Source organism: Spermophilus citellus (assembly GCF_964194105.1).
Source record: "Spermophilus citellus genome assembly, chromosome: 2".
NCBI classification, from domain to species: domain Eukaryota; kingdom Metazoa; phylum Chordata; class Mammalia; order Rodentia; family Sciuridae; genus Spermophilus; species Spermophilus citellus.
Genome location: NC_138183.1, coordinates 38,840,119 through 38,862,244, shown reverse-complemented (window position 1 = coordinate 38,862,244; position 22,126 = coordinate 38,840,119). Strand labels below are relative to the sequence as shown.

The 22,126-nt window shown below is 35.7% G+C and overlaps 1 protein-coding gene across 2 annotated transcripts in view; it reads right to left on the bottom strand.

The window, feature by feature from the left end:
• KIF24 (kinesin family member 24) overlaps positions 1-22,126 on the bottom strand; it is a 69,651-nt gene that overhangs the window by 25,706 nt on the left and 21,819 nt on the right. For both annotated transcript variants that reach the window (XM_081281016.1, XM_081281015.1), the window contains exons 2-6: positions 21,295-21,938; positions 15,900-16,089; positions 11,029-11,126; positions 7,089-7,304; positions 5,692-5,779 (exon numbers count right to left, since the gene is read on the bottom strand). In XM_081281016.1, the coding sequence (XP_081137142.1) occupies positions 5,692-5,779; positions 7,089-7,304; positions 11,029-11,126; positions 15,900-16,089; positions 21,295-21,917 (1,215 nt within the window). In that variant the 5' untranslated portion in view covers positions 21,918-21,938. The remainder of the gene's footprint in view (positions 1-5,691; positions 5,780-7,088; positions 7,305-11,028; positions 11,127-15,899; positions 16,090-21,294; positions 21,939-22,126) is intronic.

The window sequence follows — 22,126 nt, the reverse complement described above, 5'->3', positions numbered from 1 at the left end:
AGCCCCAACAACATGTCTCATACACTTTTGTTCTGTGCCTTCCTCTGCAATCACAAAAAAGGGTCCTTAAAAACCAACCACAATCAGATGCTATCCTCATGTTTTGGATCCTAAGACACAGGAATCTGATAATCACAAAATATGAGGTCTCAGGCCTCACAGGTAAGCAAAACTTACCTATTTGTCCCAGAAAAAAGAAACTTAGAAAAAGAAATATACCAATGGTGGGCCAACCTGTCATTTCACTCACCCAAGTCCCAACTCTTAGCTTTGAAAAACCAATAATAAAAATTTCCATAAACCCTGTTATTTGAGGTTAAACAGTCCTTTAAATATCCATTTTTTAAGCAAATGATCTCAGTATCCTTTTTCCTACTTTTTCTTTTTTGGGGGGCGGAGGTACCAGTCAGGGGCACTGGATCACTGAGCCACATCCCCAGCCCTATTTGTATTTTATTTAGAGACAGGGTCTCACTGAGTTGCTTAGAACCTTGCTTTTGCTGAGGCTGGCTTTGAACTCATGATCCTCCTCTGCCTTAGCTTCCTGAGCTGCTGGGATTGCAGGTGTGTGCCACCATGCCCAGCTTTCCTACTTTGTTAAGAAGAAAAATTTATCTCTAGTCAATAATCTAATGCCACTATAGGTGGTATAGTATAGTGAAAAGGTCTTTAGAGTATGGAAATGGGCTTTAGACTATGATTAATTGGAGTCAGAATTTGGTTCTGTCAGCCACTAGCTATGTGATAGTTGTCAATTTCATTCTCAGTTTTCTCATCTGTAAGATGAATTTTACAATATTTACCTGATTTTGTGATAATTAAAGGGAATAATATTTGCAAAAATCCTTAGCCAAGTTTTCAGTAGATAGTACCCAAAATGTTTGCAACTATTATTAAAACATAGTGAGAAAGAAAGCAGGAAAGATATAATTAGCCAGAGAGGCTTTAATTTTGGTGCTAATTGAAGGCATTTCTACAATACCAAACCTGTCTGCTTTCCCTGGTTCCTTGGGCTTGGTCAAAGCCTCAGATATTTCTCCCTGGAGTGGCATACTTGAAGCTATACTAAATGTAAGTCTTGTCAGGTCCTTCCCATCCTAGCCATGCCCCCTTACTCGAGCCAGGATTGTTGGATGTACTAGAAGAATGACTATGAGAGTGGTACATTATAACCACCCGAGGAGATTCTAAAATAATACCAATCCTCATATATTGCTGGTGGGAGTGCAAAATGGTAAAGTTACTATGGAAATCAGTGTGGCAATTCCTCAAAAAAGTATGTCCTAGTAATTCCATTCCTAGGCATACACACAATAAAACTGAAAACATGTCCACACAAAAACTTTTGTACATGAATGTTCATAGCAACGCTATTCATAATGGCTAAAAGTGGAAATAACTCAAATGTCCATCAATTGATGAATGGGTAAATAAAATGTAGCACAGCTATATAATGGGCTATAAATCAGCCATGAAAAGAAATGAAGTCCTAAAAAAAAAAAAAAGAAAGAAATAAAGAAATGAAGTCCTAGATGGGCGCATGCCTATAATCCCATCAGCTTGGGAAGCTGAGGCAGGAGGATCATGAGTTCAAAAGCCAGCCTCAGCAACTACAAGGTGCTAAGCAACTCAGTGAGACCCTGTCTCAAAATAAAATACAAAATAGGGCTGGGGATATGGCTCAGTGGTTGAGTGCCCCTGAGTTCAATCCCTGGTACCAAAACAAACAAACAAACAAAAATAAATACATGATATATATATATATATATATATATATATATATACACATATACATACATACATGCTGTAGCATGGGTGAATCTTGAAAATTTTATACTAAGTGAAAGAAGTTGAGACAAATGGTTGTATGTTATGAGATTCTGTTTATATGATATAGCCAAATTAGCAAATCCACATAGATAAAAATTAGTGGATGCTAGGCACTTGGTAGGAGAAATAGGGAATGACTGCTAACAGACACAGGGTTTCTTTTTGAGGTGATAAAAATTTTCTGGAATTAGTGGCAGTGATCACACAACTTTATAGATCTACTAAAAAAAATTACTGAATTGCATACTTTAAAAGGGTGGGTATTATGGATCTAAATTATATTTCAATAAGAAAACTATATTTAAAAGCCTACCAAATTATACAATTAGGTGAATTTTGTGGCATATGAACTATATTTCAGTTTTAAATAATTATCAAACCTGTGCCTGGGCCCCACCACTGAGAAATTCTAATTTTATTGACCTAAGGAAGACTCAAGGAAGCATTAAATTGTGATGAAGGCTGGGGATGTAGCTTAGTGGAAGAGTGCTTGTCTAGTATACACAAGGTCCTGGGTTCAATAACTAGAACTACATCACCCTGGCAATAAATAAATAAATAAATAAATAATGATAATGAAACTGGAAGACAGGCCACTGAATTAGACCACATGCTTATGACATAAAATAACTGAAAAAAAAGACTCAAATCCAAAATACATGATAGGTAAGGAAAAGACCACCTCAACATGAGCAAGACCCAAATTGGCATCCCCAAAAGAGGAAATTCAAATGATAAATTAAAAATATACGGGATAGGGCTGGGGATGTGGCTCAAGCGGTAGCGCGCTCGCCTGGCATGCGTGCGGCCCGGGTTCGATCCTCAGCACCACATACCAACAAAGATGTTGTGTCCACCAAGAACTAGAAAAAAAATAAATATTGAAAAAAAATTCTCTCTCTCTCTCTCTCTCTCTCTCTCTCTCTCTCTCTCTCTCCTCTCTCACAAAAAAAAAAAAATTCTTTTTTTTTTATTGGATGTTCACAACATTACAAAGCTCTTGACAAATCATATTTCATACATTAGAATCAAGTGGGTTATGAACTCCCATTTTTACCCCAAATACAGATTGCAGAATCACATCGGTTACACATCACATTTTTACATACTGCCATATTAGTGACTGTTGTATTCTGCTACCTTTCCTATCCTCTACTATCCCCCCTCCCCTCCCCTCCCATCTTCTCTCTCTACCCCATCTACTGTAATTCATTTCCCTCCATGTTTGTTATCCCATTCCCCTCATAACCTCTTATATATAATTTTGTAAAACAATGAGGGTCTCCCTCCATTTCCATGTGATTTCCCTTTTTTTTTTCCCTTTCCCTCCCGCCTCATGTCTCTGTTTAATGTTAAACTTTTCTTCCTGCTCTTCCTCCCTGTTCTGTTCTTAGTTGCTCTCATTATATCAAAGAAGACATTTGGTATTTGTTTTTTAGGGATTGGCTAGCTTCACTAAGAATACGGGATAGGGCTGGAGATGTGGCTCAGTAATAGAATACTTGCCTAGCATGCACAAGCACTAGCTGAATTCAATCCCCAGCATAGTAAGAAAAAAAGAGTAGGGGTTCAGTGGTAGAGTACATGCGCACTTAAGATATTCAATTTCCTTCTTGATCAAAGAAATAAAAATAAATAAATTAAACAAAGGTATTATATCCATCTACAACCAAAAATAAAAAAATAAAAAAGTATTGGTGAGCTGAGCAAGGTGGCATACACCTGAAATCCCTGTAATTTGGAAGTTTGAGGAAAGAAGATGGCAAATTCAAGACCAGCTTGGGCAACTTAATGAGTTGAGATAAAAAGGCTGGGAATAAGCACAGAAGTAGAGTGCTTGCTTAGCATACACGAGGCTCTGACTTCAATTCCCAATACCAAAAAAAAAAAAAAAAAAAGAGGAAAGCGTTGGTGGTGAGGTGAAGAGCAATGGGATTGCTCACATACTGCTTGTGGGAATGCACATCTTTTTGTAAAACAGTTGTCATCATTTAGTGAGGCTGAAGATATGCATGTCCTCGGATATAATCATTTTATAACCAGACAACCAAAATAAACGTTAAAGATAAGGACATTCCCAGCTGTGCTGTGCAGAATAACCCCAAAACAGAAATAAACCCACTACCCATTAACAGGAAAATGGATAAATAAACTGAATAAATTGTGGTATTTTCCTATGATGGAATACTACACTATAAATCAGATAAGAAAGAACAGAACTACATCTATATGTAAAAATCCTAAATGGAATTCAAAAGCATAATTTTGAACAAAAGAAGGAAAACAAAAAAAAGAATATATATAGTGTGGTTCTATTCATACAAATCTCAAAAACAGGTGAAAACTCAAAAAAAATGTGAAAACTAAGTTATATAGTTTTAGGAAAGAATACAAAGGTGGTAAAACTATAACAGAACAAGAAAGCAATTAGTGTAAAAGTCAGGACAATTGAGATGTGTGACTAGGAAGTTACACAGGAGTTTTTTTTTTTTTTTTAGTACTTTTATTTTTTAGTTGTAGTTGAACACAATACCTTTATTTTACTTATTTATTTTTATGTTGTGCTAAGGATCGAACCCAGGTCCTTGCCCGTGCTAGGCAAGTGCTCCACTGCTGAGCTATATCCAAGTCCCCACAGAAGACATCTGAGGTACTAAAATGTTCTATTTTTTGATCTCCATAGCTGATTGATAGGGAACTTGCTTCTTTACACTGTACACACTTAGGTTTCATGCATTTTTCTGAGTAGTGCTATTTTTTTCCACAATAAAAAAGGTTAGATCATTTTTAAGGTAAGGAAATAACAGTATATAAGTGATCTAATGTAAAGCCAGAGGACCACTGCATTGAAGGAAAGTTCACCAGAAATGTATTTATATATAAGTTAATAAATACCTAGAATAGTGGATATCTCAGGGGGATTGCAAGTCAGTGGTGGGATGGGGTCTAGTTGTATAGAGTAAGTTAAAAGGATCTTTATTTTCTATTTTCTTATGTGTTCCTATAATGTTCAGATTTAATAATAAGCAAGTATTACTTTTGTTATAATAAAAGGATAATTTTTTAATAAAAGGAGCAGATTTTTAAATTCTTAGCTAGGCATGGTGGCATGCAATCCCAGCTACTTGGAAGATTGAGGCCAAAGGATTGCAAATTCAAGGCCAGCCTAGGCAACTTTGTGAGACCCTATCTCACAATGAAAACAAAAAGGGCTGGGGTTGTAGCTTAGTGGAGTAGAGTTCTTTCTCAGTATGTGAAAGAAAAAAAAAACCTGTGGAAGGATATTTAAAAACCTAATAAAATTAGTTAAAACCTAATTAATTAGTCTCAGGAAAAGGGAATTGAAAGGATAAGGCAGAAAAATCCATCCAAGTTTGAGGCTAGCTTCTGCAATTTAAGAGAGGCCCTATATTAAAAAAAAAAAAAAAAAAAAAAAAAGAGAGAGAGAAGAAAGTCTGGGGATGTAGCTCAGTGGCAGAGTGCCCTTTGGGTTCAATTTCCAGGACCTCCCATCCCCCATTTTTTTTTTTTTAAATAAAAATGTTTGTCTCCAGCAGCATTCCCCAGAGTTCACTGTCACAGAAAAACACAAAAGCAGTCTTTGAAACTGGTGCAGGAGCAACTTTGCCATGAATTAGCTTTTCCCACACGTCCTACCTCCCACTCCATAGCATTGGAACATCAACTCTGTGAAGAAACAAGCCATCCTCTGAGAAGATGACTCACATTTTACAATTTTGAAGTGGTGTGCTTATCATTGTCCTTTGCCTAGATCTGAGAGCGTCTACCTACTAGGTAGCAGAATAAATTCTTTCCTGGACTTAGGCTGCTATAGGGGAGTAATAAAGAAGAATTAATTACCTCTAAGAGGACCTCCACACTATCCACCTGGAGCTCCTGCAGTCCCACTATCTGTACCACATGCTTGCTATCTTCTCTTGCGAAGAGCCTGCAGATGCAAAAATATGGTTGGTATGTTGGCGCTGCTTTAACAGACTTTGTTCTTGTCTCCCCAGAAACAATTCTCCCACTCACTCTCTCTTGCTAGCCTCTCCTGTAGACCCTTACTTCCCCCCAGGGAGCTTGAGGCAGAGAGCACAAGGAGCCATTCTGGAGCTTGGTTTAAAGGTAAAATTGTGTGTCTGTGTTTTATTTCTAACTCCCTGAGAATTTCCCTGTGTTTACCGTCTGCGCTGGCCACAGACTAAGTTATATTAGCTAATCAACAGAGATATAAAATCAAACAAACAGGGCTGGGGTTGTGGTTCAGTGGTAGAGCACTTGCCTAGCATGTGTGAGGCACTGGGTTCAATTCTCAGCACCCTATATGAATAAATAAAGGTCCACTGACAACTAAAAAATATTTCAAAAAAAAGGAAAAAAAATAAAACAAACAAAATTACATATAGCTCAAGACATCTGCAGAGTAATAAGTGTGATTCTTCCCTTGTAAGCCTCACAGAAGCTTCAAACTTGGGAGTTATTATAGTCCCATCCCCCTATCTACAATTAAAGAATGTAAATATACAGGGAAATAATCTGGGCAATTCATTAAAGAATTATTCAGAAAAAGCTAGATATCCTAATTGGCCTTTTGCCCAAAGAAACACATACATACATAAACACACACACACACACACACACACACACACACACACACACAGAGACAGCACAATAGTGACTTTTATTCTCATGCCAACTCTCTTTAAATAAAATGGGCATTCTGACTGGAAAGGACTTTTAATAGGGGCATTGGGCTTGGAAGAGAAGCCATGATTGAGCTAATACACAGCTTTGACACCAACACAGGTAAAAAAGAAAAGCAACTCTGGCCCAGCGCATCCCCAGAATAGAACCTTTTTATTGGCAGTTGTGTGCCTGGATAGAATTCTAGATACCTACACGTTCTCTCAATTGTGGCATACCCAAAGGCCCCTTTTTTGATGGAGTAGTCCAGAGGACAATAGTCTAAGCCTAATTGCTGGCTTCTTCAGTTGCTCAGTACCCTAGTGGCCCTCTTTGATGAGGGCCTGCCGTATCATGGCCTCCCTATTTGAACAGGAACTGCTTTTCCAGACCTCATTCCACTGCTTGCCTAAAGCACATGAAACTTGAACATCCTATCGGATACCCTTGCTGGGATTCTAGTCTCATGCTGATTAAGTTTTCCTCGTTTTCCACCATGCTCAGCCTCAACTCACTCCTCCCCACATGCATCAGGTCTGGTTCATTCTGTAATGACAATTCATATCCAGTACCTTTTTCTTCTATTTAGGAGGTCATAAAGCTGTCCACAGTAGATTTCATAAAAGCTGATCCACACAAAGAAATGCCTTCTTGGCTGGGACATTTCTAGTTGCCTGAAGATATCTTTGGCTGCCAGAGCATACAGTCCTGGGTTCTGATGAGTTCCTATCATAGTGTAGGTCTTTCCAGCACCTGTTTGTCCATATGCAAAGCAAGTAGCATTGCCTCTGGGAGAAGAATAATTTGAATCATTTATTCATATTAAAAGAAGTGCTAATTTACATATAGATTTTTAATGACAAGTCAGGTATAAACAGAATCCTATAAACATACAGTTCTTTAAGGAAAGAAAGGTTTTATATTATGAAAACATAGCAAAAAATTCTCAAACAAATGTGTTGAGTTTTCTTATAGGAATTTTTTTGTGGAAGTGATATAATTATGTAAAACAACTACGGAAGATAAGGAAATGAAGACTTTAAAAAAAATCACTTGATGATGTCAGGCATGGTGTTGCATGCCTATAATCCAGAAAGAAAGAAAAATCAGTGGTTTGGAGGAATAAAAGTTTGAGGCTAACCTTAGCAAGTTAGCGTGGCTCTAAACAACTGAGTGAGGCCTGTCTCAAAATAAAAACACAAAATGGGCTGGGGATGTAGCTCAGTGGTAGAGAACTCCTAAGTTCAATCCCCAGTATAGGAAAAAAAAAAAAGAAAAAAATCACTTAGTCAACAAGCATTTACTCAGTTCCTACCCCATGGTAGGTGCTTTAGATAATCAAAAGAATATTTCGGGCTGGGGATGTGGCTCAAGTGGTAGCGCGCTCGCCTGGCATGCGTGCGGCCCGGGTTCGATCCTCAGCACCACATACCAACAAAGATGTTGTGTCCGCCAAGAACTAAAAAATAATAAATATTAAAAAATTCTCTCTCTCTCTCTCTCTCTCCTCTTTCACTCTCTCTTTAAAAAAAAAAAAGATTTCACCTTATAATTTAGAAAGATGTGGAAAAAGAAGTAATAGAGAATTAAAACAAACATAATAAATAATAGAAGATCATATAATAAATAGGATAGTAGTGACTACACTCATATGATAATTAAGGAAGTTTGGACAAAGATAAAATCAATGTAAGCAAAGCATCTGAGGAAAGACTCATAGGAGTAGAAAACTGGACTGGACCTTGAGAGCAAGCTGAGAAGGCAGAGAGCCACTATTGTGGAATAGGAACAGTGTGAGCAGATCACAGTAGTAGCATAGATTTGGCGAGGCAGACATGTCAAATATTGAAGCAAAAAACTTGGGTTTTGGTCTTTGCTCTGCCATTAATTAACTACAGGCTTTAGGAAAGTCACTTTACTTCTCTCTGGGTGTGAATTTTCACTTTCACCAGTAAATTTATGGGTTATCTGGTTTCTAAAAATCCCTTCCAGTCCTGATGTCTTTATGATACTAAGTGGAAAAAAAATCGCTATTCTTGCATGTGGGTACCTGTGTGTGCACACATCCTATATGAGAGTGAATAACTATAGAATAAGAGGTAGAAAAGGGAGTTCAGGAGGCCAGATTGCCAATTATAGTATGTTAAAGGAGGAGCTGGAGGCCAAGATTATCTGAGTATTATGGGACCCAGTTATGCAGTGCTAAGTAGTGACTTAACATAATATTGGTATGAAGAGCTATTACAGACTCTTGAACACAAATCATAAGAGGAAGCTAGAGGTGGGCAAAGAGACAAGTTCCCAGAAAGGCACTTGAAGTCAGGTAGAAAATAAAGAATGAAATGAGAAGAGCAAGGAAACCTTGGTGAGAAACAAGAGATGGGAGCTAATCAGATTTAAGCTGTTTCGAACAGAGACCAGTTATTCCTTGTCTTTTGAATCCTGGCTCCCAGAAGCATAGGTAGTTTATTTTTTATTTATCTTTTTTGGTACTGGGAATTGAACCCAAGGGTGCTTAACTACCGAACCACATCCCCAGTCCTTTTTATTTTTTGAGGCAGGGTCTCACTAAGTTGCTTAGGGCCTTGTTAAGTTGCTGAGGATGGCTTTGAACTCAAGACCCTCCTGCCTCAGCCTCCTGAGTCACTGGGATTACAGGCATGTGCCACTAAGCCTGGCAGCATAGGTAGTTTAAATACACTGGCATGGGACATAGGTAAAGTTAGGAAAAGGAATACAGGAGGAAAATCTGAACTTACTCTAGAAGATCCAGCAGAATGAGTATCTATCTTCTAAATATTTTAGGGATGATTTTTTTTAAATAACAAATATGGGTAAGAAAATCTTACTACATTTTACATATTGGATGCACTTAATTTGCAACTATATCTTTTATTACTAAAGTCTTGATGTTCAAATTCAAACTTGTTTTAGAAACTTGCTCTCTCAAAAAGCACTCCCTATCTTTAGTGCATAAGAAATTGAACATGAAAGACATTTGTGCTTTATTAGCCTGCTTAGAAAAAAATTTTTAAATTAAAAACTCTACAAAATAACAATAAAAACATAACACAAAAAATGGGCAAATGAAGATATTCAAATGGTCAATATGCACATGAAAAGATGGTCAGTAGTGCTAGGCACTAGAGAAATTCAGATTAGAACCTTGGTAAGATATGATTTCATACCTATAAGATTGACTAAAATAAGAAAGACTGACAATACTGTCATGCAGAAGAAATATCTCCAGAAAGGGTCCCAGGATTTCCTAGAGGAAAGGAGAAATTCAACTCAGGATCAGTGGAATTATTGGCATTCTTAATGGAAAAGAATTTCAGCAAGAGCCAGACAAAGACATAGACAAAGGATTCTTAGGAGGTAGAGAAACATTCAAGGGAGAATGTGGGCTATCTTGAGAGTAAGATAGTAAAGCAGGTCGATGATAACATAGAAACCTGGAGAGAACATTCTGGGTTGATGGAAATGTTCTATGTCTTGTTCAGGTATGAGTTACTTATGTATATACAGCAATCAAACTCCTTCAAACCTGAATACTATATGTGATTTTTATTGTATGCAAATCATAACTCTACTTTTAAGTTATTTTTTTTTAAATAAGGGCTGGGGATGTAGGCCAGTGATAGAGTGCTTGCATGGCATGAGCAAAAACTTGGGTTTGATTCCCCCAGTCCTGCAAAATAAATACATAAATAAAAATTATAAAATTAAAAGTAAAAATTATCCAGAATTAGTGATTCTATCAGGTTATTGGCATTTTCCTCTAGTACACACCTACATTTTAAATATATAACAGGCTCCTACTAACTTTTTTTGTCCCATTTAATGCCTGTTCTCCTCCCCATCATTAATGTTTTTTTTTTTTAAAGAGAGAGAGAGAGGAGAGAGAGAGAGAGAGAGAGAGAGAGAGAGAGAGAGAGAGAGAGAGAATTTTTAATATTTATTTTTTAGTTCTCGGCGGACACAACATCTTTGTTGGTATGTGGTGCTGAGGATCGAACCCGGGCCGCACGCATGCCAGGCCAGCGCGCTACCGCTTGAGCTACATCCCCAGCCCCCATCATTAATGTTTACTAAGTGTGAATAACAATTTCAAATAAATACATCTATGAGAAGTTGATAAATGATATTTACTTATCTATCCTACTCTGATGAAAAAAATCAACTGAACTGTAGCCAGAATACATAGTTGTTTCTATTATCAAAACACTTAAGTCTTTTAATTATGAAGACTTTGATAAAATTAAGTTGTTTACAGATTGTTAAGAGACAATATCATGGGTGTAAAAGGAAATTCTGCTGCAAATTTCTGAATGCGTGGTAAATCCTATAAATTGAGACAGTGTACTCTTCTAGAATCTGAACTCATTAGATCAAAACACAGAATTCATGTTCCAGTCAAAAGAAGTGAAAAGCATAAATGATATTTGTACAGCAATATGACTTGTGGAAAATAGAAAACAAAAAGCAAGAAAAGCAAATAATTTTTCTCACCCATTGAAAATATGCTGAATGAGTGGGTAAGTAGTCTTCATGTATACATCTCCATTGGTACATGCCTCACCAAAGACTTCATCAAAATAAAACACATGCTGAAAAATAAATTTGATTTTTTAAAGAAACAGACATTTTCTGTAATTTCTTATTTACTTATTTATTTTTTAGTTGCTGATGGACCTTTATTTTATCTATTTATACACAGTGCTGAGAATCAAACCCAGTACCTCACACATGCTAAGCAAGCATTCTACCACTGAGCTACAACTCCAGCCCCTGGAATTTCTTAACTACTATTCTAGTTAACACATAATAAAGGTCTAAATATATTTTTAAATAATAGTAACTGACCATGACAAACTCAAGTAAATAAACAATAACTGTTAAATGACAGTGCTTTTTTTTTTAACTTGAGATCTCTGTAGTCATGTTCTAACAATGTAAAATCTAAGACATACAATTTCTGCTATCACTTAGATAAGTAAATCAATGAATGAAAATGAGTGAGCCAATCAATCATCTTTAGGTCTGGGAGAGTAATTGAATTCTATAGGAGATTATACTTATAGTCCGGTTAAGGCCAGTATATTTGAAAATTTGGGGAAATTCTAGGGAAGATTTCCATTCTGTAGGTTATAAAACTTAAATTTTAGTTCCATAAACATTTATTGTTCAACTGGTAGAATGCATACTGCAGTAGGCAGATGAAGGAACCCAAAGATATAGACCACCTCCTAAAGATGTTCTTTAACACAAACATACAAATGACTATAAGGCAGCAGAAACTTAAAAGAAAGTATGTGTGGAAGTCAATGGAAAAAGACATGGTCTCTCTGACTGGGAAAGATATTATGAAAAAAGACTGTATGAGACTATACCATGCAGGGGAAGAGGAATTTGAGAGGTAGAGATGGAGAGAAATTAGGGGAAGTATGAGCAAAGATTCAAAGCAGGACAGTTGAGGAATTAACTGTTAATCAATTTTTTAAAGAACAGCAAGAATCCAAGGAGTCTGAAAAATAGGACCTTTATAAGGAGGAAAGTAAGACAAGGAAACAGAGTTATGACTATATCATAGAGGTCTTGGAATACTAGCTTTAAAGGAGTTGACAGAATGCTCATATTCAATTCAGTAAATGGGGGAGACAGTAAAAAATGTAACAAAGGAGAACGATAATCTGAGTTATTTCACTGAAAGATTAATTTGGCTTTACAATATGAATGGACTGGGAAAAGGAACTCTAGTAATAATTCAGTGGTGCCGGGTGTGGGGGTATATGCCTGTAATCCCAGTGATTTCAGAAGGCTGAGGCAGGAGGTTTGCAAGTTTGAGGCCAGCCTCAGCAATTAGCAAAGCCCTAAGCAACTTAGTGAGACCCTTCTCAAATAAAAAATAAAAAGGGCTGGGTATGTAGCCCTGTGGAAAAGCCTCCCACACCACCCTGAGTTCAGTTCCCAGGACCATAAATAAAACATATCAAAACAATTCAGTTGCAAGTTAGGAAGGATCTAAATTAGATGATGATAATGGAAATAAGGAGATGAAAACCTGGTAACTGACTGGATATGGGGAGAGAAAAGGTTCTAAGATGGCTTTTGAGTAAAAAAATCATGGTAATTTGGAAAAGGAAAGATGGGAAACCCTGTTACATTGAGTCTGGAAAGCATTAATTCAGCAGCTGTAATTATTTGCATAATTTAGCAGCTTACCATATTAGCAACCCAACTATATCTGAGTTAGAAATGCTAATAAATTCCAGGCTCACTGTAGTATGAGAGTCCATACACAATGAATGAGTGATAAGGCCCTACCTTCTGCTAACTTTTGATATAGCTCTAAATATCCAGTTAAGAAAAAAATTGTATGGGCAGATCCAGAAAACTGGACTTGGGCTATTTAATGTGGGTCACTCTATCCCATATTCAATTGCTTTGTGTACCATTATATTACATAGAAAGCTTGTTAGATCATTTCAGAAGAAACTGGCACCACAAAATCAAGTTTATCAATTAGAAAATAATTCCAAAAGTCAGGTGGTAAGAGAATAATGAATCTGTGAAGAATGATAAAAAGATCTGTGAACTTTTAGTCTTTTGAAGGATGTGATGAGATTTTTAAAATGCTAAGCTGTTAACAACTATTAAAGCGGGGTGGTAGGTACACAGGGTTCATTATACTTTTGAATAAGCTTTAAAAGATCAATAATAAATTTAAATATATTTGTAAAATCTGGCTATAATGAACATTATTTATACCTGACTCAATAAAAATCACAATCAAATGTAGGAATACTTTTGTTTCCTTTTATTTCACTGAGAATATGGAAATTCTTCCTCTCCCTCAATAAATGCTCATGAATAACTTTAGCTTTTGATAGAGTACCTAACAAAGTCTTTATTAACAGAATCAATATCTTGCCTTTCATAGGATTTATTTCTCCCCTCCTCTCCCTGCTTTCAAGAGGAGATATGTGTGTGTGTATGATGTGTGCATAAATAGGATTTAAATGTTGGTTTTTCTAATACTTTTGTAAACATTCTTCATGAAAGATGTATACATATGAAAGATACTACTGTAGTTAACATAAATATATATATACACACAATTCATATTGTTTTCTTGTCTACATTTATGTTGATATTATAAAAGGTAATCATTAAATCAGATAGTACAAGTACATGTATATGATCATATTTACTAAGCAACAAGATTTGAAAAGATACCATATTTAATTAGATGCACAAACATTTTGCTTTAATCCCTGAATAAGTTAAAAAATAAAACAAAGAATCTAGAATCAATATTTATTTAACACTACATTTGTTATAAACCTCCCTTTTCTTCACTCTTTGAGGAAAGAAAAGAGAAAAAAAAAGTCCTTCCAATATTTTTATATTACAGCATTGACAGGTAAGAACTTTGACCTATGAAAGCAAAGGTCCAAAGTTCAAACAGCAGAGAAAATGCCATAGAAACTAAGGGTATTCAATAAATATTGATCAATGGCAATGACAAAGAAGTAAGGTTATTGTGTTTGGGGATAATGGAAAAATACTAAGATAAGATGATGCCTCCTTAAGGGAATTACTGTGACTGAAGCATCATTAAGGAAATCTTGGGTAGATGGTGATTGGTTAGAGTTATTACTATGGCTCTAAGTAGCTATGGAACTAGATAGCATTACCACAAATTGGTCATTTAGACCATCTTCAAAATAAATACCTCCCACTGAAACCTAATAGACTGTGCATTGATCAGCAATCGATAAGACTGTTAGAGTGATTGGGTTGATTGTACAGTGGCCTAGTAATTTATTGCCCATAGAAAGAATTGGTGGAATAAGCTGAATGTCACTGTAAAACCAATTTTGGTTACCAAAGAAAAAGAAGAACAAAGCAAGTTTGAAAGAAGAAGAGAGTCTTAACAACTTGACTTCAGTGTTAAGATTTTTCCCAGTAGAAATAAGATCTCAGCTGACTAAGGTGAACTGCTAGCACATCAGATTACTCACCACTTTTTTTCCCCTCTCCCAAGTCACTGGGTTTTGAGATAAGAGTGATATAGGAAGAGAGAATGAAAATAATACAAATGTTTAAGGAGAACTTAACTCTGAATTCCAAAATCTTAACATTTAGCAGATTATCTATTCTCTGTTTTAGATTATTCACAATTGTTTCACAAATTTAAAAGTACCGAAAGTTTGATTTCTTCCATCTATGGAGTTGGTTGATTCCGTATGAGAATGAAGAGTTACTATAAGGATACCTATTAGCTTGGAATAAAGTTCCATTCAATACCAAACTCTCTTCATAATCATTTTAGCAGGGAACATTTTTTATGTGTCTGAGCTAATAGTGCTTTATTTAAACCCTTATGTTAGATTTGAAAACATATTCCTGGATTATATTTATTCATTGCAATCACCCTACATACAGTAGCCTTCTGAGAGTTCAATTTCCACCAATTAAGTCTAAGTTCAAGACAGTTGGGAACCAAAATAAGAATTTGGTTGGCAATCTAGTGCCTTGTAATTAAAAAAGATACTGCTCATCATTAAACTCACAATCAGGAGAGTGGATTCACACTGCAAGATGTAGACAAGGGGCTGGGGATGTGGCTCAAGCGGTACCGCGCTCGCCTTGCATGCGTGCGGCCCGGGTTCGATCCTCAGCACCACATACCAACAAAGATGTTGTGTCTGCCGAGAACTAAAAAATAAATATTAAAAATTCTCTCTCTCTCTCTCTCTCTCTCTCTCTCTCTCTCTCTCTCTTCTCTCACTCTCTCTTTAAAAAAAAAAAAAAAGATGTAGATAAAAGGGGCTGGGATTATAGCTCAGTGACGGAGCACTTGTCTATCATGTGTGAGGCAGTGGGTTTGATCCTTAGCACCACATAAAAATGAAATAAACAAAGGCATGCTGTCCATCTACAACTAAAAAAAAAAAAAATGCAGGCAAGAATAGAGATCAATTAAGTGACCATCCCATAATCACCCTGGGGCTTAAATAAGTTCTGTGACTGGTACTATGCACAATCACTCATTTAAATTCTTTTTACCCTCTCCTACCTCCCTTTTTGCTAAATACATATAATAAAAAGCATGTAAAGTATGTTAAAATATGTATGATGTAGCTCCATTGCACAAGAGTAGAAGAATTACATTTTTGTATACCCTATTACACCATATTTTTAAAAATTGAAGGTCCAAAGTATCAATGATTTAATGAAATATCACACCAAGAACAAATATCAACACTGAAACAGAACTGGATTTTACAATTTGTATGCATTTCACTCAAACAAAAAGCAGAGAATTGACATACTTGATAATATAAGTTCCAGACACAAAAGGAAAAAAATCATACCTGCAAAATATATTGTGTGAGGTCAAGTGCTTCTTTTTTCTCATGTACAAGCAGAGTTTCTTTGTCTTCTACAATAATAATATTAATTTCTCCACGACGTACTTCTTTTATACTCAGTGGGCGTTTTCGAACACAGACTCTGATTTTTTCCACCTCAGTCCAAGGATTCTCTTTCTCTAAGGTATTCTGTCTGATACATGGTTTATAAATATATTTTAATTTTTAATAATAGGATAAGGCTGCTTAAGAGGTAAAAACATCAGTACATTTTGTTGTATACTGGGCATAATATATTTTTTAAATTACAAAGTGTCAAAAATAACAAAATTCTTTTATTAACAATCCTCATTATTTTCATCTCTATCCCTATCCCACCTACTTCTTGCTCCACAAAAACAAACCAAATAAAACCCCTCAAAAAAAAACCAAAACCCTAAAAATTATTTTAGCTGGTTTTTAGATGTGGTCTCCTAACAGTTTATGCTATTTTTTAAATTAAATTATTTATTTATTCTAATTAGTTATACATGACGGCAGAAGGCAATTCATTTATATTACACATATAGAGCACAATTTTTCAAGTCACAATTTTTCAAGATTGTACACCTATGCTCTCTCTTTATGTCCCCACAACTCAGGATGATGAATTCTCAAAATCTAATGCAATATGCTGCCACCAATCCTCCAAGGTTTTTACAAAACCCAAACTTATGTTTCTTGCTTCCTTTTAAGCCAATTATTCTTGTGTGTTTACCATTTTCTTGATCACTAATCTAAATTATTTTTTAACCTTACAAGGGTTTACTAAATTCCTTGAAGTAGGTAGTCGATTTCAATGTACTCTTTCTCTGGTTCCTTGTATATATATTCTGCCCTGCTCTATGTTTCATTTTTTAACTTTGTTCTTTTTGTTCCATCCTGATATGGATTTATTGGTTTGTTAGAATTATATATTTCTTCTTCCCAAGACAATTTTATGACTGGTCCTGTCTACCACTAATTCAAACTTTAATTCAAATGCATTCCTTCACTAGCTTCATACTCAACACTCAATATCTGAAGCAATATTCTATGAGTTAGGAATACAAAATTTATCAGGTTCACTTGCTGAGTCTCATCATGGTGCATATTATCTAAGAATATCCACTTACTTGTATAAAAACTAGGTAACAAGAAAATTGTATGTGTGTTTGCAGGTACTGCGGATTTGAACATGCGGTGAGTGCTGTACTACTGAGCTATATCCAAGCCCTTTAAAGATTTTTTTTTTTTTTTTAATTTTGAGTCAGGATCTCACTAAGTTGCCCAGGAAGCCTTCCAACTTGTGATCAGGGTTTTTGAAAACAAATGTTTTTACCAGGTTCAATCCCTTTGGTCCATGTACTAAGAATGCCTTAGCAAGACAAATTATTTGCTCCTTTACACTTTAGAATTTTTTGATAGTCCCTAAAACACCTTTCATAATACATTTTACACAAGATACTAATGCTATGTAATTTTTTCATATCAATTCTGATTTTCTGAACCCTCCAATTGGTTAGAATTTTTTTTTTGGCCAGGATCTCAACTGGTGAAACAAAATTGTAAATAAAAATTCTAGCATAATTCATAAGACATTACTTTTTAAACTTCTTTTAAAGAATGCTTTTGATTTTCAACCAACATATAGGAGAATTTTAAAAAGCATTAATTTGTGCTGAGGACATAGCACAGTGGTAGAGGGTTTGTCTAGCATTTGCAAGGCCCTGGGGTTCGATCCCCAGTACTTTTGGGGTAGGATGAGGAGGTGAAGCAACATGATTTTGAGATAAGTATGGGAAATTATTTATTTATTTTGGATACCAGGAATTGAAGCCAGGGGCCCTTAACCACTGAGCCACATCCCAAGCCCTTTTTTTATTTTTTATTTTGAGACAGGATCTTGCTGAGTTGCTAAGGCTGGCTTTGAACTTGTGATCCTCCTACCTCAGCCTCCAAAGCCACTGGGATTGCAGGCATGTGCCACTGTGCCTGGCTTCAAGTATGGGAAAATCTTGATAATTATTAAAAACAGATAATAGGCATGTGGGGGATTCATTGTTCTATTTGCTCTTCTTTTGCATATGTTTAATTTTTCACAAGAAAAAATAAAATTTTAACATCATTTTAGCATCATTGAAGATTTTGGGGTCAAAATCTCTAGCTATTGTTGAGTATTAATAACCTAATCAGATGAAGCTAATCAAAGACTAAAAATGTTTAGCCTTTTTAAAATTGTACAGGAACTCTAGGACAAGTCATGCAGACAAAAGGTCTACGGTTTTAAGTTCAAAGGGCAAAAAGGAATACATTCTTCTCCTAAAAGGCACTGGTTTTAAATTCTGATTTTCCTTAGGGGGAGTAAATGATCTATTTGACATGAAAAGAGTTAAGACAGGGGCTGGGGTTATGGCTCAGCAGTAGAGTGCTCACCTAGCACATGTGAGGTGCTGGGTTCCATCCTCATCACCATAAATAAATAAATAAATAAATATAATGTATTGTGTCCAACTACAACTAAAAAAAAATATTTAAGAGTTAAGACAACTGAAGTTAGGTATATTCAATATCTGTTTTTTTTGTTTGTTTTTTTTCTATTGGTTGTTCACAACATTACACAGCTCTTGACATATCATATTTCATACATTAGATTGAAACAATATCTGGTTTTTTTGTTTCATTTTGTTTTGGTTTTTATACCAGAGATGGAACCCAGGGGCACTTAAACACTGAGACATATACCCAGCCCTTTTTTAAGTTTTTGAGATAGGATCCAGTAAGTTACTTAGGACCTCGATAAGTTGCTAAAGCTGGCTTTGAACTTTCTATCCTCCTGTCTCAGCCTCCCAAACTGTTGGAATTAAAGGCATGCACCAGCAGGCTCAGCTCAAGATCTTAAATAAGTCAGTGCAATCGGTTTCCTAAATTTTTTTAGACTTTCACTAAAATTCCAAGCCAGGCAATTTATTTTGAACTTCTGGAATATCTGAAAAGCAAAAACCTGATTTTTTTTTTGGGGGGGGGAGGGCGTACCGGGATTGAACTCAGGGATACTTGACTACTGAACCACAACCCCAACCCTATTTTGCATTTTATTTAGAGACAGAGTTTCACTGAGTTGATTAGTGCTTTGCAGTTACTGAGGCTGGCTTTGAACTCGAAATTCTCTTGTCTCAGCCTCCTAAGCCACTGGAATTACAGGGATGTATCACCGCACCCAGCCAAAAACCTAATTTAGGTAACAAAAGAGAATGCTTTGGATAGGAAGACTCCCTATTAGTAATAAGGTGGTTTTTCAGTGTGCTAGAATCCTGATTACTATCTAGGGTCTGGGTGAGAAGATAATATTGATGGTTACTAAGGAAATACTTTCTTACCTTCAGTTTTCTAATATAATTCCCATTCACCTCGTCTCCTGAGAATCTATGAGCCCCCAGATATCCTAATTATATCTAGAGTCAGGCCAAGCAGATAGTACTTATTATTTGTCAAATAAATGTAATGGCAATATTTAAACTAAAATATGCATTCTATCTTTGATTGTATTAACTAATGCAAAGTATTATTCTTATTAACAAATAATTTAAATTTAGATTATTATGTATTATTCAATAAAAGACAAGTTGCTGAGGCTGGCCTCAAACTTGCAATCCTCCTGCTTCAGCCTGCCAAGTAGGTGGGATTACAGGCATGTGTCATCACATTTGATACAGCATTTTTTTTTTTTTTAAAGAAAGCATGCTTAAGAAAGAATTTTGTGGGCTGGGACTGTGGCTCAGCGGTTGCGCACTTGCCTGGCATGTGTGAGGCACTCATTCGGTTCTCAGCACCATGTATAAATAAATAAAATACAGATCTATCAACAACTAAGAAAAAAATTTGTTTAAAAAAGATAGAATTTAGTGCTGGGTGCGGTGCTGCATGCTTGTAATCCCAGCAGCTTTGGAGGCTGAGGCAGGGGGATTGCAAGATCAAAGCTAGCCCCACCAAGTTAGTGAGGACTTAAAGCAATTTAACGAAAACTTGTCTCTAAATAAAAAATTTATTTTAAAAAAGGCTGGGGATGTGGCTCAGTGGTTAAAGGGTCCCTGCATTCAATCCCTGGTACAAAAAAAAAAAAAAAAAATGAATGAATTTTGTTTTCCTATAATTCAACATATCATTTTTTAAAAAAATTTGTTTAGGGGTAGCAGGGATTGAACTCAGGGGACTGACCACTAAGCCACATCCTCAGCCCTATTTTGGTTTTTATTTAGAGCGAGGGTCTCACTGAGTTACTTAGTGCAGCACTTTTGCTGGGGATGGCTTTGAACTCACGATCTTCCTGCCTCAGCCTCCCAAGCCACTGGGATTATAGGCATGCGCCACCTCACCACATATTATTTTTAAAACAAAACAAGAATATAATTTTTCTAAAGAACACATTTTCTATTATATCATTCTTTTTTAAAAAATATATTTTAGAGTTGATGGACCTTTATTTTATTCACTTATTTATATATGGTGCTAAGAATTTAACCCAGTGCCTCACACATGTGAGGCAAGCACTCTACCGCTGAGCCACAACTCCAGCCCCTATATCATTCTTAATATTAGGGATTTCTCAATATTTCACCTCTTAGGGACTGTATTTTAACTTGAAACATTAGGTGAAAATAACATTATTATCTGGACTTAATAACTAATCTCCCCCAAAAGTGTCTTACTCTTTGTAATCACTAAAATTTTCAGAAATGGACCCACATAAAAAGCACTCAAAATCAGGATCACAGACTGAGGATGTAGTTCATTGATAAAAGTGCTTCCTAGCATGGTCAAGGCCCTGGGCTCAAGACCCAGCACCAAAAAAAAAAAAAAAAAAAAAAAAAAAAAAAAAAAAAAATCAGGGTATTTCAATGTGTGCAGATGAACTAACTGCTCCAAAGACCTACTTAATTTTTTGTTCTTTATTTTTAACTAAGCTATAAGTTTCCTGGTTGGTTTAAGTGAATTTGATACCCTAAAAAAATCATATGAGTTGTATAATGTTTTTCCTATTGAAGAAGGCCAGTTAACTATTTTTACTTTCATAGATGCACTAGACGCATCATGTTATGTTATAATAATGAAAATAGGTCTGCTAGAAGAATAACAACAGATACTGGCACATGAACAATATCTTTCTCCCATCCAGAAAGTTCCAATTCCTCATTAATTTCCCAACATCCAGGTATTTCTATTATTGATGCAAAAGCTGTTCACTTATCACTTTTATGTGACATTCATCTGTTGTAAATAAAAAGTAGTTGCTTTCCTTTGGCCAAGGAGAGACTTTCCCTTGCCTGAGGCTACTTTCCCTTAAAAAAAAAAAAAAAGAAAGGAAAAAGCAAATTATTACCTGATACAAGAACGAGGGATTCCATAGTTATATCCTGAAACATGAGAGACTCTTTGAATAATGGGAATATCACAATTTCCCAGTATTGGAGAAAAGAAATTTGATGAAAAGAGTGAAGTGTTAGTTTCTGTTTGCACATAGGAATCAGCAGTTGTGGCATTCAGAGTTCTTGCTTTTGCGTGGTACTGGTAATCATCTGATAGCATGTGATCTAGCACTTTTAGGTAAGTGGACTTCTGTTCATTTCCAGAAGAATCTGACATATTGCACATTTCAAACTCATTGTTGCTGGCAGTTCTGTTTTTGTTGTCAGTAGGAGAATCAAAATGTAATTGTCTACGAGGGCCAGATCTGAATTCCTGTGACTTGATGTACAGGCTGCTTGTCTGAAGAGGATGCTCTGGGCTACTGACTGCTTTATCTTCTTCCTGCATAATCTTAATAATTTTGATAAGCTGGAAAAGACGTTTACGGTCATTCATGTCATGCACTCCCAATTTGGAGTAGTCCTTCATTGTGACCTTGGCTAATTCATCTATTTTCTGAAGGCCAAGGGCAGTAAAATGAGGATAATACTGTGCAAGTTCAGCTTCACAAAGACATTCATATAACCAGGATGCCATTTTTGTGAAGATTTTTAAATTCTAAAGAAAAAAAGAAAAAAAGTCTTTCACTTAAAATAGAATACATGTAGTACAATTATTCCTTTAAAAAATAAAACTTGAAAAAAAACATGAAGAAAAATGTCATATTTTCTCAATTTTATTTATTTATCTACATATTTATTCATTTATTTATTCAGCAATACTAGGAATTGAACACAAAAGCATTC